Genomic DNA, 22,041 nt, shown 5'->3' with positions numbered 1-22,041 from the left:
TCCTCTTACTTCGCCCCTACTCCAAGCAGCAGGTGTTTCCAATGAGACCTAAAGAACAACATGGGAATGGAAGCTGGTACTGCCCTCCAGGCATGAGAATCCTAGAACAGCTTCTCCATGGTGGGCAGGTGGGCAGCTTTGATGCAATTACAAATGACTAGTCTCTCAGATAAGAATTAACAAGATTGTCTCTCCCATATTTCTTGCAATTCTCCCCCTTATTTGACAAGTTTGCCTTCTTATGACCAGTTTCTCAGGTAAGCATTAACAAGTGTGTCTTTGGATTTGCAAGACATATGGATTTCTTGCAAATCCCCCCTTGTTTGACAGGTTGATCTTCTTGCATTCCAAGGAATACAGCAGTTAAAAAAGCAAGCTGGCGCCCACCCTCTCCGTGCCGACTTCGACACTCCGCTTTGCTTTTTCCCCCTTTATTAAGACCCCTGCACTCTGCCAAAGAGCAGGACGGTTGTCTTTCAGACATGAGTCTGCTACCCTCCTCATTTGTCGACAAATTAAACCACTTTCCTTTTCCTTAAACTCTGTTTCCTTTTATTAGTTGAGGGAAACTGAGGCCGGCGTTCGGTATCAGCTTTACCCAGATGTGACTCATGGTAGGGGTATACCTGCATATCTCACAAAGCTGGGGTGACATACATCCAGGTTCACCTGGGACAGACTGACTCTGTCCAGTGATAATTATTCAAAGTGCCTTGCAACCACTCTTGAAAGGATTCAGGCTTAGATAATGAATTATGTGGCTACCTCAACACCCAAGGGAGAATTAACAAACCATGTTTTGCATTCAAAAGCTTTATTTGCAAGTGAAAAAAAGAACTTGCATTGTTTTATATCCTGGATCAACCCTGAAGCACCAAACATTTTCAGGGTTCGTAAAAAATTCCCCACAAGGGTGAATTTAAGTGAACCCAGCATTTCATTTATTCCAAGAACAGGAATTTTATAGGAAAAAAAAAGCACTCCAGTGTAGTATAAGGTAAAAAGTATCAGGCTTTTCTGCCCTCCCGCCATTAGGATAGATGAGGGAACCCTGTGGTCCTGAATGCATGTCTGATGGCAGGTACTTCAAGTGGGTACACCTGGGCTGAGAGACTAAGTTTATAAGGGCAGCGTCACGGGGACGCCAGCAGAAGCCGAGAGAGAGAACCACGAGAGAGTAGAGAAGCAAGGCCATGAGAAAAGGCGGGAGAGCTAGATAGAATGAAGACTTGCTGGAGGCTGGAGGCTTGCCGGCCTCCCGGCCCCCCGGCACCCCTACCTGCCATGTACCCGGTATATCCCGATAAAAGCCTGCAAAAGCCACTGAGGGCTCCAGGACTCCTCCTTTACCCGGTCTGCTGGATCATAGAAAACCTGTGCACTGTGTCCGTTCCTGCCTCTACAGCAAGGAAAACAGATGGGTTGACACTGATTTCAGATCCTGTTGTTTTATACATTCCAATTTGTTTTCCTATGCATTGGCAAGACAATATAATAAATTACAGCTCTACTACTGAATTTTACTTTTTCTTTGATGCTAATAGGCACAAAACTCATTCAAGTGCTGCCTTATCTTACCTTTACAAAAACTTCCAGGCTAAACAAAAGTAAACAATACTTCAGAAAAAGATTTACATTTTTCAAAGACAAACTTTTTTTTAAAACACTGGGTCTTATCTTGCAATCAAATTATTTATGTCAAGGAGGCTGCTGTTCTAACTATTCAAGCTGAGCATGATGGAGCTCAAGAAAACTTCTAAAGCATCCGTGAGCTGCTTTTCCTTTTTTCCTGAAAAATGAATGTTTTCTTTTACAAACATTTTAAATCTATAACTCAGACATGGAGTCCTTTTGGCTCATTTAATTGCTGAGTTCTTAGTGTGAACATGAATGACAAGAACGGGTAAATGTAAACCTTTCATCTCTAAGTGTTTAAGGGGTTGCCAGGTGAAAGCAGTTTGTGGAGGAGGGACAATGACAAGATACCATGTTAAGTTCGGAGCAGAAACATGAACAGTCTTGCTTGATCAATGTTGTGTTCTGAAGAATGCTCATCCTTCAATGTGGCATGATGCCAAGGGCAGCATTCACAGAACTTTCTTTTTTATGGGTTACTGTTTCATAGGAGTGAATTTATATTGTGCGACATGTTTTGTAAATGTGAGCTTAGAGGTTGCAGCCCCAAAGCCTTCTTGTAGGGTAAGGTAAAAGTATCAGGCCTTTCTGCCCTCCCGCCATTAGGATAGATGAGGGAACCCTGTGGTCCTGAATGCATGCCTGATGGCGGGCACCTGGAGAGGGTACACCTGGGCTGAGAGACTGAGTTTATAAGGGCAGCATCACGGGGACGCCAGCAGAAGCCAAGAACGAACGGAAGCTGAGAGAAGAAGAAGAGAAGTGGAGAGAAGGCCAGAGAGCCTAGAGAGAGTGAGGATTTGCTGGGGCTGTGAGGCCTGCCAGCCTCCCGGCCACCCAGCACCCCTGCCTGCCATATGCCTGGTAAATCTAAATAAAAGACCTGCAAAAGCCACTGAAGACCCTGACTCCTCCTTTACCCGGTCTGCTGGATCAGAGAAAACCTGCTCAGTGTCCTGTCCTGCCGCTACAATTGGTGTAAGTCGGCAAGATGATCCATGCAGACGGGTATGGAGCCCTCTGAAGACCTCAGGAGTAGCAGACTGAGCCTGTGACAGTGCTGGAGGCGTCATGGCGGCACATGAGGTGGACAAGGACTGGGAGCTGAGGGACGAGACCTCAGCTGGAGGAGGAGACACCCAAGAGGACCAGCCAATGACCCCAGAGGCACCAAGAATCGCCAGGGAAGATAAGACCATGATTTGGAGCTCGCTATTGCTGATGTAAGGAGAGGCCTAATGGACTTGGACCGATGAACGTGGACTGACAATCCCGCCAGAAGGTGGAAGAAACTTGGCAGGTTAAGTTTTTTGGGAATCTGGGGGTGGCCAGTGGGCCTCAGTGGCCAAAAGGAGCCTGTGTACTGCCCAGCAGCTAGGCAGAGGAGAAAAGCCAATTCTGAGAAGGAAAAAGCTGGTGCTAAGTCGAAAAGCCTTGAGTGGCTGTTAAGCAGCCTGAGTATGCTGAAGACCAGTGAGTCTCTTAAAATTACCTGTGGGTGATGCCCTGCTTGTTCTTGAGTGAGGGTGAGTAGCTGAGGAACCCGTCCTTGGGGGATGGGTGGGGAACATGGCTTGGAGTGGAGCTCAAGCCAAAGACGGGACCCAGGAGAGGCCACATGTGGAGTTTGGATCCTCAACCCATGTGCTTGTGCAGTGGGTTGGCCTGAGTGCAGGGGTCTGCGAGTCGCATTGGTGGCTATGAAAGCCAAGTGTTGGAGCGATAGCAGACCGAAACCCTGAGGGTTGGTGATTACCCCCAACAGTATAGAATCGCCAATCCCAGAGCGAGTGCATCCTGGGGGTGGATGCTGTGTGTGGCTTGTAGCCGAGACTACAGCCAGAGAAGGCCAGGAAGCCTGACGGCTCCTGGTGTGTTACAGTAGATGCCATGAGTGGTTCCCCTCCCTCGTATGAGCAGTGCCTTTGGCAGCAGATTTGGTGGCTCATCTGCTGGTGCCAAAAATTGTCTTTTGCCACTAGGTTGGTGCCCTGCTTGGAATTATTCGTGTTCTGTTGTATTTTATGTATTTTGTTGTTCTATTGCAATGTATATTATTTGTTTTTGTGGGCCATGGCTGCAGTGTTCTATTGCCAAGAAAAACATGTATGACTTGTACAGACTGTCTGGCAGAAAACCCTGAGGGGGTGGACTGTAGGGTAAGGTAAAAGTATCAGGCTTTTCTGCCCTCCCGCCATCAGGATAGATGAGGGAACCCTGTGGTCCTGAATGCATGCCTGATGGCGGGCACCTGGAGTGAGTACACCTGGGCTGAGAGACTGAGTTTATAAGGGTGGCGTCACGGGGACGCCAGCAGAAGCCAAGAACGAATGGAAGCTGAGAGAAGAGAAGTGGAGAGAAGGCCAGAGAGCCCAGAGAGAGTGAGGATTTGCTGGGGCTGGGAGGACTGCCAGCCTCCTGGCCCCCCAGTACCCCTGCCTACCATATGCCTGGTAAATCTAAATAAAAGACCTGCAAAAGCTACTGAGGACTCTGACTCCTCCTTTACCCGGTCTGCTGGAGCATAGAAAACCTGCTCATTGTCCAATTCCTGTCCCTACACTTCTCAAACACCTAGATAAAGAATTCTGCAAATTTCAGATGTGTTAGATTTTCCTTTTTCAGAGATACTGCTCTGAGACTAACTGTGCTCTTCCTAATTTGGAAATATTTTCTTTCTGGTTTTTATTTTGACATGTACTCAGTTATTGACTTTCTTTGCTATTTCTGGCTTCCTTAGGGAGTTGCTTCCATGGTGGACCTAGTGTACATAAACACTCAAAAAAACTAAGAACTCGGTGCTTTCATAAAGCATTTATTTTTATTTGAAAACATTATACAGGCATTACATTGCCACAGCCAGTCCATTGGGGAGCATGCAGATATCAAAAATGGAGAGTTTGTTCCACGTATCGGTGTAAATTTCGTTTTTGGTTCATATTTCCATTTGCAGTGTCTGGATTAGTGTGCTTTGTTATGTGATTTGACAATAGAATCCTACCCATGGGGTAAAATCTGTACTGGTAGCTAGCTGAGGACTACTAAATGGTTATAAATCAAAAACAAACCCAAAACAAACAATACCACACGCTTGTCAAAAGGTTAATAGCACAAGTTAGCAATATCTAAACTAAACATTGAAACATTTTCATGGGATTCAGAGGTGCAAATTTTCCCTTTGCCTGGTCTACCTGGTTGTGTGTTTCAGAGTTTGGAGCTATGGGAAGGTGTGACCAAGGCAAGCTCTGTCCCCAGTGCAAGTTTTCATGGAAGAAGTGAGAACCACCACTTATACTGAGCAGGGTTTAGGAGAGCTGTGGTTTGCTATCCAGTCAAATTCTATGCAAACTGTGAAAGTCTCATTTGTGGAGGAGAGGGTGGTGGTGGATTAAAAAGCTGAATTTTGTTGCTGGTGTCTACTGAGGTTAGGAAATTTCAGAAAGTAAAAGAGCTAGTGTTAATGTTCTACTCCCATTTCCCGCCCCACTCCCAAGAATCAGTGATTTTACACAGAAAAAGAGTTTGTTCTTTGCTATTTTCTTTTCTTCTAGAGGGTCAATCTGCAACTCCTGATCTTGGAAAATTCAATATGTTATCTGCCTTTCTAAATGGAGACAAACCAACATGGTGAGTTACCCCAGGTGACATGAGAGTCTTGTATACAAGGGCGCTGTATGATACAGGGATACAGTGAATTCACCTTAACATTCACACTTGGTTTCCATACAATGGAGTCAATTAAAGTAGCCTATAAAAGAACTCAGATGGCAACTTTAGCCATCTGTTGATTGCAAACCATTTTGAAATTTAAATTTAAAAAAATTCCCAGTCCACTGAGCTGACTTGGAAATACTTTTATCCACTTATTTCTCATAAGACTTTACTAAACATCTACAAATTAGTGTCATAAAAATGAATAAAAAAGGCTAAAACATTTGGCTTAAAATAAATACTAAAAATGCATAAATCAAGCAAATTATGCAAAACCAAAGGAATGTAAACACAAAAATAAAACCACAGTCTTTAAAGGTCTTCAGATCTGAATGGACAAGATATTCAGAGAAAGGTATTTAATTGGTTTAAAAGGTAGCAGAGAGCAGACATGGAAAAGTTTTGACTTTCTATAACTTTAACATTGATTTTTTTTTTCCACAGAAAATAAGACATTTTTCTAAAGGGGCTGAACAAAGATGAAATAAAAGGTGCACATCAGAGAAGATAATTTTCTTCCCATCTCCAAGAGTGGGACTACCTGCCCTGGGAAGTGGATAGCAGAGGGACCACATGGGTGACCGACAGTTCAGGAGGCCTGGCCTGCCATATTAAGTCCTTCTTCAGGCTACATGGGCATCCTGAGTAAGCTTCAATCTCTCCTCCTACTTTACAGAAACCCTACTAATGTTTTGTCTTGCTTAAGATGTACTGGTTTGATTTGTCAAGCATTTCAAAAATACTTATTTTTCCTTTACAAACTATAATTTCATGAAATTTTTTTGAATGTTATGAAACCAGTCAGATTTAATGATGATTTCACATAGTGGTATGAAGAATCTATTCTAAATCAGAGGTTGGCGGTGTTACTTGATTTCCTGTATTTGAAGAAAGGGTGATTTTAAGGGCAACAAAATTAGCCTAGTGACAAGTCACTCAAAGCATTATTAGGATGCTGTGATACCTGCTACAGCCATCAGGATGTTGTGTTGATACATTCTACTATTGAATAGATGCCAAGTATGAACGAAATGCCAGTCTTCTTCATTGGTGACGTTTTAACCATTACAAAGTAGCCAGATCTATTGCGCTATTATTGTCAAAGACTGCTCTGAGTCAGCACCGTGACTTTGTTGGAAGGTCACACAATCAATAACACACCACAATAAAGGTAATTGCCAAGCTGGTGTATTTCAAAAGAGTGTCACACAATTAAGAGGGCAGAAGACTATGGCTTTTTCCAATGCCTTGATTAGTCTCCTATTATTGTTAAAGAAATCTGAGAGGAAAAAGGAATATCCAATTTTTGGAACAGGGAAGATAAAGACAGCAGAAAGATTTTATGGAAGTCTCTATACCCCAACACAAATGATATTATTTCTGGGGTTTATGAGAAACCTATTCTTTATCCTGTTATTACAGGGGCTTGATTAGTGGAATCGTGTGGCACAACAGAAAGGTGATGGCCTGGAGTCATCAGATTGGAATATAAAAAGGCAAAAATGCTTGTTTTATATCTATTCCCAGAATAGAAAATTATATGGTCAGTTGCCCCTCCCCACAAGGGTCACAGCACAAAAAACTTTTTGAGCAGGCAATCCAACAGGTTACAGAGGAAACCATCAGCCACCAGGTCCCTAGGATAAGGAGGCTTCTCAGGGGTGGAGCTCCTGTGGCATGCAGCACTCATAGACTGTGCAAAAAAAAAAAAAGTATGATTTTTAAAAAGTGACTTGCCGTAGAAAAGTAGGATTTATGTTAACTACATGTGGATCTGGTACTAATTCCCATCAGGAGTAAAAAATTGCCTCCTGAAAGTCGGTGTAAGAACAGTAACAATAATACAAATAATAACAATAATACTTGTTTTTGATTAAAAAAATTTCACAGTAATTAACATAGGGGGTTGTGATTAGGATACACTCTAGCTAGGCCTCTCTCCAAGTCAGGTGAATTGGAGCCTGCGTCTCCAGTGATGTTTAGCTTGTGCCTTTGACAGGCCTTCAGATTTGCTACCTTGCAGTCCACCTGTGTAAACTGCACCTAATAAATACCTTTCTCTATGTACAATACAAAGACGATGGGTGAACACATGGGCACTGAGTTGTCTTCAGTGGGCAGGGAGGGCCTCATTCTAGGCCACTCGCACGTGGGGCTCCTCTTCGGTCTCCTGACCCAGGCTGGTGTAGGTGACTGAAGGCTCCACCTGAGCTGTGGCTGGTAAGTCCACAACGGGACCCGAAGGGTTGCGGAACTGCTTGTAGACTCGGGGGTCCTGGGCTATGTAAGTGGAGGTGGAGGAGTAGAGCACCAGCCCAATGAGGATGGTGAAGAACGACAGGAGATAAAGTCCTGAAAACTAAAACACAGCAGCAAAGTCATTTAGCAGCCACAACAGAACCACTTATGCATTAAAAGCACAAGAAGACCAGAGCGAGCTGTTTCCCCTGCGAGCAAGCCTCTGGATGCGCCAGTCAAGGCTCGTGATGGGAAGTGAATGTCCTCTTCCTAAACTGGCTGGGTGTTACTGATTCTCCTTACTTTGTTCCCCCTTGATGCTGAGGCTACGCAGAGGAGTATTTAGCTAATTGCACCCAAAATGCCAGCCTGAGTGCTTCTTGTGGGACAGCTAGTTAAGCACAAATTAAAATACATCGAGTTAAAAGAAAAAAAAATCTCCACTATGATTCAACAAAGACTTGGTTGGTTGTGACGTCATTAAACCCAGGAGAACTATAGATATCATTTATGATTGTAATTGAGCCATAAACTCAGAACTGCTCCTTGCCACAGCTATCTATATAGGACACTCTCCTGTCACCTGAATCCAATTCAGACACTATTTGTCTTCCCAGTAGGAACTGCTATTGGCTTTGGTAACTATCTTTGCCAGATTAGATTATATTGGGTGGAAAGCAATAGTATAACGTTTTATTTTTGCTCCACTAATCTAAAGACAAAAATCAAACAGTGTTATATATATAGCACTCTGCCTTCTAAACTACTTGGTTGAAAATTCACAGGGTTTTGTGAGAGAAAAAGAAAACACAGTTTCGTAAAACTCAGGGGTTGGGGGCACGGTAGGGTAAATGGTTTTCAGGTTTTTTTGCCCTCCCACCATTAGGATTGCCCTGCCTGATGGGGGCCTGCAGTTGTTACATTGTTATAAGTTGTCTTATTTACTTCTGTGGGCCATAGGAGGAGTATTGAGATAGTCATCAAGAGAAGCAGAAGCAGGAGAAAGAAGGGGAGAAAAAGCCAGAGAAGCCCAGAGTGAAGACTTGGGGGGTGGGGCTTGAAGGCCTGCAGGCCAACAACACCCCGCCCCCTCCCCCCCCTTGCTGGCCCTCTGGGATTGAACCTGCACTGCAGAGGCTGCAAACACCTTCACAGTGTAGCACTCAACCTCGTGCACCACTGGGGTGACCCTCTACTGTATTTATTGATAGCATGAATTTACATCATCCATCTATAAGAAAGTCTGCATATAAGTAGGCCTGCAAAATTTACACTTGGGTCAAATCTCAACCAGGGGTCAGCTGTATTGGATTATATGTGACCAAGGATTTTGCATATGTTTTTGAAAACACTGCAACTTCTGGACCTTCTTGAGTAACAGATGTTAACTAGACTTATTGTGGTGACCATTTTGCAATATATACAAATACCAAATTATTATGTTATATACCTGAAACTAAATGTATCAAAATTATACATCAACTTAAAAAAATATGAAAAGTAGTCTTGAAAATGGCACATCGTTGGGCCTCCCTGGTAGTGCAAGAGGTGAAGACGCAACTGATAAAGTTATCCACAGCCACTGCAGCACGAGTTCGATCCCTGGCCAGGGAGCTACCCACGTGGCAGACCTCTCCTGTCTCCCCCGCTACTTCCCTCAGCACTGTATTTCAGTCAGTCTGCCTGTTCTGCTGCTCACTGTGTCTCTGGTGAATCCTCTCATCCCCTGCACCTCTGGCCTGTACCCCAGTTCTTGTGTGCAAATAAATAAATCAAAAATAATGGCACATAGAGAAGATACTTTATGGGGAAGTCCCTGTTATGGTGATGGTGCTTTTCCCTCCGTCCCTCCCTCCCTCCTACCTTCCTACCTTCTTCCCTTCTCCTTTCTTTTCCTTCCTTTCTTTCTTCCTCTTTATTTCATCTCAGTGGCAGCAAGGTACATAAGAACCAAAAGGTACTCCTCACCTTTCAATTCCTGTATTTTTTACATTCAAACCATATAATAACACTTCCTCCAGCAGATTTATATACTAGGCGCAGCTTGTGACAACATTATGTACCTGGATACAATTAATTGCTTTTTTCCAATAAATGTAAATGTGCTTTATTCTCTGATGTATGAATTTCTTTGTAAAATAAAATGGTAAAAAGGTCACTAACTCAGTATTGTTGTATATATGATCCCAGATAACCTATCTATCCCCAAACTTGCTTCCTGAAATTTTACATTCAGAAGCTTCAACCTTTACCTGAAATGTGGCAAGTGAAATGGGCTGTTGCTATCATTACCTTCATTTTAAAAATGTTTAAATGGCCTTTATTTTCAAAACTCTATTCTGGAAGTCTCCAGTTTCAAGTAAAGAAATTCATAGATGGAAGCAGATAGAAGCAGATGGAAGCAGATAGCTTAAAAGTGGAGGTACCATGAACTGCTGTGTGAGGTATACTCTGTGCCCCCAACCCCAGTCAACTGTTGCCCATTAGAAGATGCTGCGGTTCTGTGCAGACATACTATCCTCCATCTTTAGCTAATCTACAGCTTTGAGAAGCCGCAAAAGTGTGCACCCTGTGTTAGCACCCCCACACTGCTCATACTGTGTACTTTGCTGCAACCTTTTCCATCTTGATGGGTCTCTTTGTTCACAGGATCAGAAGTACTCGCGGTACATAATGAGAATGCCTGAGTGCTTAGAGCAGTAGCCACTGTCCAGAGGGGACGTCTTGGTTAACTGATGGGCTATACAAAGTTCTTTAACCTCTGGCTAAGGATTAAATGCAGCTCTTAGCCAGCTGGCATCTGGGCATGATTACTATTTTGCTACCAGGACATTCAGTGCATCAGTTAAGGACACACCAAATTTTCATTTTAGCTGTGGTATTAAACACTGAAGTTAAGTTTTAATAAACTAATGACTTTAATGGGTCTGAGCCTATACAAGTAGAGCATCACATGGTTCGAAAGCCATTTCAAAGTACATTTATAAATATACCAACTAGAATAGGTGAGGAAGAGGACACTTTTCAAAGGCAATTTTCTAGCTTACTAAAATGATGGCAGGGATGGACAGAGAACACAGGGCATCTCAGAAAGGTATAAAGTAAGGTGGAAGATTTAGTGACTTGTGGTTAAGGTTCTACTTTTCCTGAATGATGGCCTGACCACTTCGATGTGGCAGATCTGGTTTTTCCTTCTTTCCTAGAGAGTACGTTAAAAGAGGCCTTTTATAGTGTATGTTTTTGTGCAATGTGGCTTTTATAAGGTTCCTGATGTTGAAGTCTTGCCACGCTTGCTTAGTGACTCCATTTCAGCCTATTAATGCTCAGTCCTAATTTTTATTTAATAGGTAATGAAAAGTTGAAAGTCTTTCAACTCTTAAAGAGAGATTTTGGCAGTTCTATCTCCAGGAAAAAAACAAAGTCTGAAGGGAAAAAAGAACCCTTATCACTTGAGAGAGGTCGAAGAAAGACCTAGAAAGGAGTAGTAGGTTTCTTACAGAAGTGGGGAACAGAATGAAACTTGCATAAACTCCCGCGGCTATCTGAGAAAAAAAAGGAGACATACAGATTTAGATTTAACTTACACAGCTGAGGAAACTCAGAAAATATAGTTGAAAGGAAGGAGAAATAAGGTTAAATTAGAAAGGAGAAAAGATATAGGTAAAGAAAATTTCTCAACAGATAAGAGGATAAGGGCCTGCAGAATGGATATTTAACAAAAGAATAATTCTTTTATAAATTAAACTAGCATGAATTCTCCCTCTGCCTTACTCTTTTTGTGCACACAAGCACGAGTGCACACACCCACAGGTCTCTGCTGATCTGATACAATCTGCCTTTTCAACTTTCCTGAGAGAAGTCGAGCATTCTGCAGTACGGCTCCCCTGAAGGCTTCTGATACAGGGCATATGGGCAAAGGTCAAAGCTCTCAAGCCCTCCTGTGTTCTCCATGTATCTGTGATGAATGCAGGAAGGAAATACTGAGTATTTCACACCTCAAGGATGACACTATTGCTAAGACTGCAAAAGACATGTTGCCTTCCCAAACAAGGAAGGCTTTATCCCAGCTGAGCCTGGCATTGCAAAAGGCATTTGGAAACATGATAATGTTTCTACTTCCTGAACTGCATAGGGAAGATATTAGAAATGAACTCAAGGAGAGTTCTGAGTGTTCTTAGACACTGCTTTTTATGTGAAGGAACTTCATGTACACAGAGGCTATGTGGCCACAAAAAGTGATTTGCTGTTGAGTTCTTATTCAAGCAGACATTTTTTTAAAGATTTGTTTATTTATGCATGCAAGAACTGGGGTACAGGCCAGAGGTGTGGGGGGTGAGAGGAGTCACCAGAGACAGAGTGGGGAGAAGAACAGGCAGACTGACTGAAATACACTGCTGAGGGGAGCAGTGGGCTGCTGCACCACAGGAGAGGTCTGCTGCACTATGTGGGTCACCTCCCTGGCCGGGGATCAAACTTGTGCTGCAGTGGCTACGGACAGCTTCATAATGCTTCATCCTAACCCCTTGCACCACCAGGGAGGCCCCTCAAGTTGACATTTTTAAACAGATAAAGAGTTCATTCTACCTTTTTTAAATCTTTAGCAGAAAACATCTAGGAGAGTAGAGTCTTAGCAATCTTCAACCTTGCTTCAGAAGTCAGTGCATACATGGGTAAAGAAAACAGTAAATGACAGTGATTGGTCATTCCCAAGGTTATAAATACTGGCTGGTAAATGTGTAGTCTAAGAGTTGCTGGGAAGAATTTGTCTATAGGAAGACTGACCTGGCAATTTCAGCAACAAGTTATGTCTGGGAAAAACTGGATTTTTAATTAACTTTGTGAAAATTGTCCTTAATTCTCTGCAATGTAAAATAAGTCTCCAGCCCCCTGTACTTCTGTACTTTGTGATATAAAACATAAATGAAGATGCATCAACTGGCACTTCTAATCAGACTTTCTAGACAAAGTAGGAATAAATAAGGCCTGTTCAGTTGCAAATAGAGCTGATTACACAGTGTGGGGTCCTAGGTACCGGGATAGCTTAGAGACTCATCAGTGACTCAGTAAAGCAAAAAGGCAGTTGAAAGAGTGAATCATCATTAAATATAATGCTACCATAGACGAGTTTTAAGCCCAAATGTGATAGGCTGTCAAAAGTTGATTTTTTTAATGAAAGGGGGAGCCCCAGGTCTCTGAGTCCATACTTTATATATAGATTTAATGGTAGATGCTCGGGACACCAATCTTGGAGAGGAAGGAGCCAATATACTGAGTGTCCTGGGGTGGGAGGAAGAAGACAGGGCATCCTTCTGCGGCTGTGTGTCTCAGGCCTGTGAACCACACCTTGCCCCAGGAATGGAGCTTTCAGGAGCAGAGCCAGAAGACGCTGGTCATTGCTGGCATGCTGTCAGGCTGGGCCTGGGCTTCTTGACAGCCAGCTCTGCCTGGTCCTGATCTATGGCTGCTGGGTCTGAGCCGGTTGCTATTCAAGGCACAGAAACTAGACAGACCTGGCTCCAAAGAAAAGCCAACATAAACAAGCTGAAGATTGACCTCCTAATTTTGGCTCTGCCCTAAACAAATAAGATCAGTTATATTATTATTAGGATTATTAAAAATGCAGAAGTTCAGCTTCTGAGTTTACTGAACTGGAAATAAATTGCCTGGAGGGATGACATTTTTCAGCTTCTTTGGAACTGTCCTGCTATTGCTTGTGTTTTACTCTTGTCTCCTCTTATTTGTCCTCTTCCTATATTTCCCTCATTTAAATTTTCTTTTTAGAAAAAAATGAGCTAAGTTGCTCTGGCTAAATGTTTCAATATTCCTTTCTTGTAGGTCATAACATGAAAAATACCCAATGTAGCATGGGACATGATTTGTTGACAATGATATTAGTTGTCTTTAGAAACCAAGAATACTGGGCCTCCCTGGTGGTGAAATGGGTTAAGCACAGAACTATGAAGCAACCCGAAGTCTCTGCAGCATGAGTCCAATCCCCGGCCAGCCAGGGAGCAACTGACATGGCGCAGCAGACCTCTCCTGACTCGCCTGCTGCTCCCCTCAGCAGTGTATTTCACTCAGTCTGCATGTTCTGTTCTCCACTCTGTCTGTGGTGAATCCTCTCACCCCCTGCATCTCTGGCCTGTACCCCAGCTCTTGTATGCATAAATAAATAAATGTTTAAAAAAAAAAAAGAAACCAAGAATACTAACGACTCTCACTCCTCCCCCTCCCCCCCTACCCACTGTTTCTCCTATTGGGAGATAGGAAATGATCCCCAAATCATGCTAATCCAATTAAGATGGAAAATAATTTAATGAGTGCCTCTGTCAAAATGCTAAATTTCTCCAATCCATATCAGAAAAGCAAAGTACTGCTAAGCCTAATACTTGGGAAACGATCTATCTTCCAAGCACGACATTGTTGAAGGGAGAAAGAGAATCCATGGTTCTTGCTTCTCTATCCTGACACTGGCACCCAGTGCAAGTCTGTGCCTCTGCTGCTATCCCAGTTCAGTTTATGAGGCCATATGTTTGATTTGCAAAACCAATTCATTTGGCAGTAGAATTTATGCAGCCAATCACATTGAATGCCAATAAGGGTTCTTTTATAGGCAAATATCTTCTCCTGAGGGTAATTTCACACATGAGTACAGCAATTGGGAGGTAAAAATGGATTTCTGATGTTATCTTTCATGTGACAAACAGATATTTTCACTTAGTTTGATTAAATGAGAGAAACCCTCCTTCACACAGATCTGTTCTCTGTAGTCCAGCAAAAGGAGCACTATACCAAGCCAGAAGGGGCTATTCTGTGAGAGTATTTAATTTTAGGTTCAGTTACAACTATAAAAGTTGTGTCACTTTCCCATGCATCATTCTTATGGTCACATTAGTCAAAAAGGAATTATATTTATGGGTGAGGCACTCTGAGCAGTGACCTTCACTCCCACATTCGGCATCCACTTTCCCTCCACGGATCGCAGAGCTACAAACTGGCCTGGGGTAGTTTTGCAGAAGACTGAATGTTATAGCCAGTAAAAGACACTTAGGTTATAGAAGAGTTGGTGTGTACCTCGGTGCATCTCCAAGAACACCTGTTCCTAAGAATGGAATCAGGAGGTAGAAATGGGAGTGGTAGCACCCACTCTTACCCATGGTGATGCACTCGCAAAATTTTTGCCCCTGTCTCTGCAAACTCATGCTCTACTGATCTAAAAGTCTTAGTTTTAAAGGGAGAGATGTTTCCACCAGGAGTCATAATGATTCCAGTGAGCTGAAAGTTAAATCTGCCACCAGGTCATTCTGGGCCCATCAGTTTTCTCAATTAACAGGCAACACTGGGCTGCTATTTTTCAAGTATCATCCCATTTCATTTTCCAAAAATCAGTTCTTCAGAGAATTATGGAGTGCCACGAGGAACATCTCAGAGCCAGGAAGTGAGAGGTGAGGGCAGGTTTAGTGGCATAGTTATGACATGATTCTGTAGTGACAGCTCACCCTGTGTCCAGACGCCTCGCCCTACTCCCAATTCCCTTACCATTTTCCTAATTGTTTGGTTAACTGCATTGCAGTCTAATTCTTTTTGTTTCTTCCGTTTACTGTATTCAAACTCGTAAGAGAAATCCATCCCTAGCTTTGTTGCACAGGGGAAAGATTAAACTTTAAACTCGACATATCTTGGAACTATCTTATAGATTATTGATGAACGTGGAAGCCCTTCTTTCTTACTTCAAAGAAATGAACAATAATCAAGAAACATCACAGCTGTGGGCAGGGGAAACACCACCCCCAAAATGAAAGTGAGCTCTCCTGTAACCATACTGGAATTCTTTATTTCCTTCTCTCATACATATCTGGTGGTGGCAGGAAAGGCACAAAAATTAAATAAATGGATGAGCAATTTATTGTGTAGGATATCATGATGTGGCAGTTTTCAAGGAAGAAATCATATTATGAATTTAATGGTTAATCAATTTCTTTTCAATAAGCAGGTTGGTGCCTGATAAATGGTTGCCAACTTTTCTTAAATAGCCTACACCACTTACTTTTTAATTCTAGAATATCACTGAAAAGTACTGGCATTGGGTCCAGAGTATTTGGTTATTCCATAATATAGCCTTACAACACAATTGTTACTACATTTTTACAGGACTGTATGACCCTTGAAGTCCATGTAGTGCTAACAAAAAATGTGACTGAGACAGTCAACAATGCTATTAGTTTCCTTTTCCCCTTTTAGATTTAATATTGTATCTATTATAAAAATAAAATAAAATTTTCAAATGTTGGAAGATTTGAAAACAAAGCAAGAACTTAGGCTATGTCACCATTACATGAACACTTCTTAGAAATTCAAAATCTAGAGGTCCCCCCTGAATTTGACATCCATGAACCCATAACATGTGTCTGTCTATATTTGAGGAGATGGGACTGCAGAGATAGCACCAAGCTGCAAAGAATGTGTCACTTGCAAAGGAACTCTATCCATCAAACTAACCTGTGTGTATAATGGCTTTTTTCTCTGGACTCTTGTGATTCTAGAAAGTTAATCTGATCATATTATTGTCATCTGAGATTGTCATTTTTTCTGGGCTACACTATTTGTATAAAATTGGTTTAGAATGCACTCCCTGTCTCCAGATACCTTTGCTTCACCCTTCTCTGTAAGGTAGGGCTTAATATCCCTTTCTTTTCTCATCTTAGCTCAGGCCTACTGCTTTGTACCCCACTCATTCCTTTATGCAAAATGGAAAAAAAACCCTCCCCTCAATAAATTGAAGATCGTTCACTATATTGTATACATGCCACAGATATCCTTATAACATAACTAACAGGTTGGCCTTAGAGGCCACCAAGAACTCAGAAAGGAGGAAGATGTTCCATTTATTCTAAAATTATTATAGTTAATTTTGAAAACAAGTCTGTGCACTTGAATTGCACAAAATTTATAACATTTTATGTAAAGCTTTTTGTCAGTTTTATGAAAGACACACTTGGCAGAGGAAATGGCTGTTTCCTGGTGCTGATGGTTAGGGAAAACTTACAGTCCACATCCATGGTCAGTAAACTAACAAATCTGCCTAGTTTTACAAATAAAGTTTTATTGGAAGACAATCATGGTTATGGCAGAGTTGAATTGTTGTGACAGAGTAGACTGCAAAGCCAAAAATTTATAATCTGGTTTTTACAGAACAGTTTGTTGGCCCTGTGGATGTAGATATAACCACAAATATATAGACATGGAAATATAGTGTGTGATAATGACTCATTTCACAATTTTACTGTGGGATGACTTATGAATAATAAATATGAATATTAGTCATGATTTCTTTCTACAAACAGAATAAATTTCTTAGCAAATTTCCAAGCCTTGTTTGAATTGCAGTATATTTAGTATGGCATTGAACTGGTTTTCTAATCTCCAAGTTTCCTCAAAATATTCCCTAAATAATCTATCAGTTCAATCAAAGAATGAATTGAAACAGTGACTTGCTGTTGTGGATTTAAAGTTTTTATTTTTCATCTGGCCCATTAATTTGAGGAAAAAAATCCCAGCTCAATCAAAAATCCTTTTGCTCCTTATGTAAAAATTCTAAGTATATTTAAATGAATAAGAAACAAAACATAGGACTAAGTTAGTGCTTAGCAAATTAATGAATAAAAAGTTTTCATTATGTAAAAATAATAAGAATAGGCACAAAGAAACACTTTAATTTTTTGTTCATGTTTGTCTATTAAAACAGAATAAAACTTGAGAAGCTTCTAATTAGAGTCTGGTTGTAATTTTTTCTCATTTTTCTATGGCAAAGGTATGTATTTAGATTTCTTTTTATTTGAGGGTATTGCTAGCTTTATGTATTTGCAAAATGAAAATAATTTTATTGTTTTATGATTATAAAAATAAGAAATGCTCATACAGTGTTTCAGCAATACAAAATTTATGCCATACTTAAAAGTATAAGAACATGAAATACAAGCACTCAGAATTCTATCAGCCTTAATAATGGCATTATTTCTTGAGTGTTCCCAGGCCAGACACTGCTCTAAGCGATTTACAGGCACTGTTTCATTGCTTCTAACAATTCATCTTTTGAGATAGATACTACTATCATGCCCATTTTGCGGGTGAGGAAACAAAGGTTAAAGAGGAGATATGTAATTTTATAACTGGTAGTAGCACTAGGGGTCGCTGTATAGATTTCAGGATGTCTGTAAACTGGAAAAGAAAATGGGATTTTCATTTTTATTGACTTCTAAATGACATTTAGCATTTCTTAGGTTTATAAATGTAAGCAATGACCTGTATCAATAGTACCAGTACCTCAGATTTTTCCGCCACATGTGTTTTCATATCACAGTACTATTCTTACAGTTTCACTCCAAATATTGCTTATGCCTACTGCTGCTTTGAAATGACAGTAGTTATTTGATGAGATTCTAGATCTTGTGATTGTATTTACATCATCACATTTAAAAATATTTTGATAACTTTATTTTAATATAATCAGCCTGCTTTGTAATGTTATGTATTTCATTTACACATTTAAAAACATTATGAAAGAGATTTCTAGACTTCATCACACTGCCAAAGGAACCTGTGGCACAGGGACCTCTTGGAAAGGAGGGAGTTGAAATTCACACCCAGGTGATCTGACTCCAGAACTTGGACCTAGACTTGTGACAACTATTCATTCTACCTGCCCTTGGATTTGGGTACATATTTTAGTGATACACTTTCTGATAGTTCTTTGATTGAGAGAATTGATTAAAATGGTGATTAGGCAGATTCAGGGAAACATTCTCAGGAACAGATCCTCACCCACTTCTTTATATTCTCAAGGAGCCTGTGGGGCATTGGGGCTTGCTGTTATCTGGGGCTTGGTGGTAAAATGGGAGAGCCAGCCATGAATTTATAATCCATGTTATTTATTAAATTATATAACACATGAAGAAATGGATATGGCTGTGCTTCAATAAGTGATATTTGCCTCAACAGGGAGATGGCTCATAGCTCATAGTTGGCTGAGCCCTGCCCTAGCGTCACAGGATGGAAGGAGCCTGGATTCCTCAACGGTTGCATGAGAAACACACCCTTCCCACCCAGAGTAGCTAGCAGTCACCACCCTAATTAATTTAGCAAGATGAAAATCTCAAAAGTTATTGCATGGAGTTGCCAGGCAGGGAGAAATCAGGTTCAAACACTGCTCTACCACCTTGGTATTTCATGTCAAATGCTTTTGGGGGCTTCAATGATGCCAATTTCCCTAATTCTCCACTCACCAGGTATGATTTTAAGAATATGAAGAGTCATAAAAGCTAAGTATTAGTTTTAAAATTTTCCATTTTTAATTATATTGGGGCATTATAGCCTTTGAAGATGCTATTCTTACTAAAAGAAACCTAACAGATGACTTATGAGGGTATTTTTATAAATAAGATATGCAGTAGTGCTTTTATGCTCACTGGTCACAGGTTGAGACGGCTTGCTCTGTCTTTTAAGAGCAGTTCTATTACTGGAATTGCTCACTGTGGCAGAGGATCAACAGGTTTGCTTGGCTCCAGATTCTAATCCATGGCTAATGAAAGATTCCACTCTATGCAGTCTTGGCTAACTCATTGGCATTGGCGTTCAGCTGTTAAAAATGCTTGAGATTGCTAGTCAAGTTACTGTGGTTTGGAATCTCTTTGCATTAATCCACCTGGTGGTTTTTGGAGTTCTTTTCATCTTTATAAATAAGGAATTAAACACCAAAACAATGTCTGCACAAAGCAAACATAAGGTAAATATTTGCTGAATGAAGTTCTTTTAAATTTAGTGCATGATAACATATTATTAAATTAGTCCCACGTCTGGAGTTATTAAACTTATCTTGCCAAATCTCTTATAACAACAACAACAAAACATGAAACTAGCATATGCGGGATGTAATTTTTAGTGGCTGACAGGAGGATCAGAGTGGATTAGGGAGACTGACACTCATCCTTGTCACAGGATATAACCTGGATATTAACACAGGCAGTTCACAATATAGGCAAGTTTTCTGATTATCCATCAAAAATAACTTACCACAATTATAAAAAAATTATCTGGTATAAATACTGGTAATCAGCATATAGAGATGAACTTTTAAAAAATTCACATGAATCCTATTTCCAGAAGAGTTTAAGTAGCCTTCTTGGACAAATCATTTTGACATTTCTTTCTCCACTACCACCCCCCCCACTTTTTTTTTTTCAATAGTGAATATTTGAATGATAAAAACGTTTCCCTGATGCAAGAGGATAAGGTTTATGATGTCCTTACTTTCCTTAAATATTACTCTTCAAATAGGATCACCTGTGTTTTCTGGTTGTCCACTCTGAGAACCACATAAGCCAATAGCCTAAGAGGGGTAATTACAGGGGCTTGGAGGGAATTTACAACGTCTACTTTTTTCCTCTATCAACCTCTAGTTTATTTTGACAAAGCTACAAAATAATCTTATAAATATTTTTCAACTTCATTAAAGTAATTCTGTGGTAATATTAAACCTTGAAAGGGTAATAACAGCAAAATGTATGTAGTTGTTTACTATTTTAAATGTAAGGTAAAAGATAATATCCTACATTATTTAACTAGGTCACTTCTGTTTTCCTGAAGAATGTTCAGCAAATGATGGCATATAACAAAAGAATTTATGGGTATTTTGTTTTAACAATGCTTGAGTGTTTTGCATTTATGATTATCATTTAAAATGCTATTGTAAGCAATGAAGGAATCAAGAAATTCATTTGAAGATGACTGTTACAATATTTCATACATTTTGATGCATAAGACTCCAGTTTTACCTTTTCAAATAGGAGTAAGAGAAAACTCATACAAAATCATTAAATGCTCTATCTAGTTACAAAATTTTAAATAAGATTAGTATTTTAAAAGTGGAATGATGTAGGGATTACGAAGACTGAGCCACATGCTGAATCAGAGAAATACCTAGTTGCTGGTCACCACTTAGAAGACCCCCACAAGGGAAGTCTCATCAACTTGAAGTTTGAGAAATTAGTAATTGATCCAAACTACTTAAAAAGTAAACAGAAACCACAACCTAAATCTGAATGCCATGGACTTCACAATTCATTTCTTTTTGCCACAACACATGGCTAATTCACGCTTCACATGTATGTTCTGAGATGGTCTTCCCACCCTAGTTCATTCCTCCTCACATGACTTCTTATTTTTCTTTGTTAAAATCACATATTAGCAGGTAACCAGAACTTCTTTAAAATTTTTTGAGAATTTCAACAGAACACAATGTCTGTAGGTAGAGAATGTGTCTTTATTGCCCAGATGAGGTTTCTAAATAGCACGTCCACAGTCCCAGGTGGCCAGGCTTAGAGCTAATGCACCCTTATGATCCTGGTATAATTATTAATAGTTTTCGTGTGGTGGGCAGAATAAGGCCTCCCCGCGGGACGTTCATGCCTTAATCTCTGGAACCTGTGAATATGCTACCTTACATGGTAAAAGGGATTTTGCAGATCCAATTACAGATTTTGAGATGGGGAGATTATTCTGATTTATCTGGGTGGCCTAATATAGTTATGAGGTCCTTGTAAAAGAGAAACAGGGATGGCAGTCAGATTCGGGAGATAGTATACTGCTGGCTGTGAAGATGGAGGAAGAGCCATGAATCATGGAATTTGGGCACGAAAAATGGATTCTCTGAAAAAGTCACACCACTTTATTCACATTTGGTTTTAGTTCAGTGAGATTCTGACCTGCAGAACTGCAAAATAATAAATTTGTGTTGTTTTAAACCACTAAGTATGGGGTATTTGTTTTAGCAGCAATAGGAAGCTAATACCCTTTCAATTTCCTAAGTGTTCTTTTTTGCATAATATATATTAAAAGATATAGTTCAGAGCTGATCAGGCTCTGACCTTGAAAAGCCAACAATGCCATCAAATTGAAAAGCTTCCAGACAAACCTCTCCCTTGTTCTGGCTATGGGGGTCTCTAAGGCCCAGTAAAACTCATTTCCTGTACTTTCCATGAATTACTATAGATTTACTGTTTCAATAATGTCAGGTAATAAAGAACAGAAATATATAACCACTTCTCAAAAGTCTTGTAAAATTAGAGTTTGCCAGAGCACTCACTATCCTATGCAGATCTTCTAAGTCAGAATTAGGTCATTTGCTTCCCTGGGAAGTGGAGCTTAATTGCCCACTCAGCAGGGCAGTCAGCCTAAGAGGCAGGGAAGCTGCAGAGTGCAGGCTGATGGGCAGCGAAGGGAATGGATTTTTTTTCAGCAGTGGAAAGTGAGAAAAACCAAATAATCAATGTTGGGCAGGAGAGTTTCATTTAATCATTTAGTTCTGCCTGGGTAAGCAGCGTCTGTGAGCAAATAGCCCTCCCCTCTCAATTTGCAGATATTTATAACCAGAGCAGAAGGTGGGTTAAAGACATCATGATT

The 22,041-nt window shown here is 40.6% G+C and overlaps 1 protein-coding gene across 2 annotated transcripts in view; it reads right to left on the bottom strand.

Moving 5' to 3' along the window:
* Positions 1 to 4,440: 4,440 nt before the first annotated feature.
* Positions 4,441 to 22,041, bottom strand: part of SLC35F1 (solute carrier family 35 member F1) — a 348,022-nt gene continuing 330,421 nt past the window's right edge. For both annotated transcript variants that reach the window (XM_054699129.1, XM_054699130.1), the window contains one exon: positions 4,441 to 7,705. In XM_054699129.1, coding sequence (XP_054555104.1) covers positions 7,481 to 7,705 — 225 coding nt within the window. In that variant the 3' untranslated portion in view covers positions 4,441 to 7,480. The remainder of the gene's footprint in view (positions 7,706 to 22,041) is intronic.

Source organism: Talpa occidentalis, unplaced genomic scaffold, assembly GCF_014898055.3.
Source record: "Talpa occidentalis isolate TD23 unplaced genomic scaffold, MPIMG_talOcc4v2.1 talOcc4.2, whole genome shotgun sequence".
Classification (NCBI taxonomy): domain Eukaryota; kingdom Metazoa; phylum Chordata; class Mammalia; order Eulipotyphla; family Talpidae; genus Talpa; species Talpa occidentalis.
This window is presented reverse-complemented; position numbering and strand designations above follow the sequence as displayed.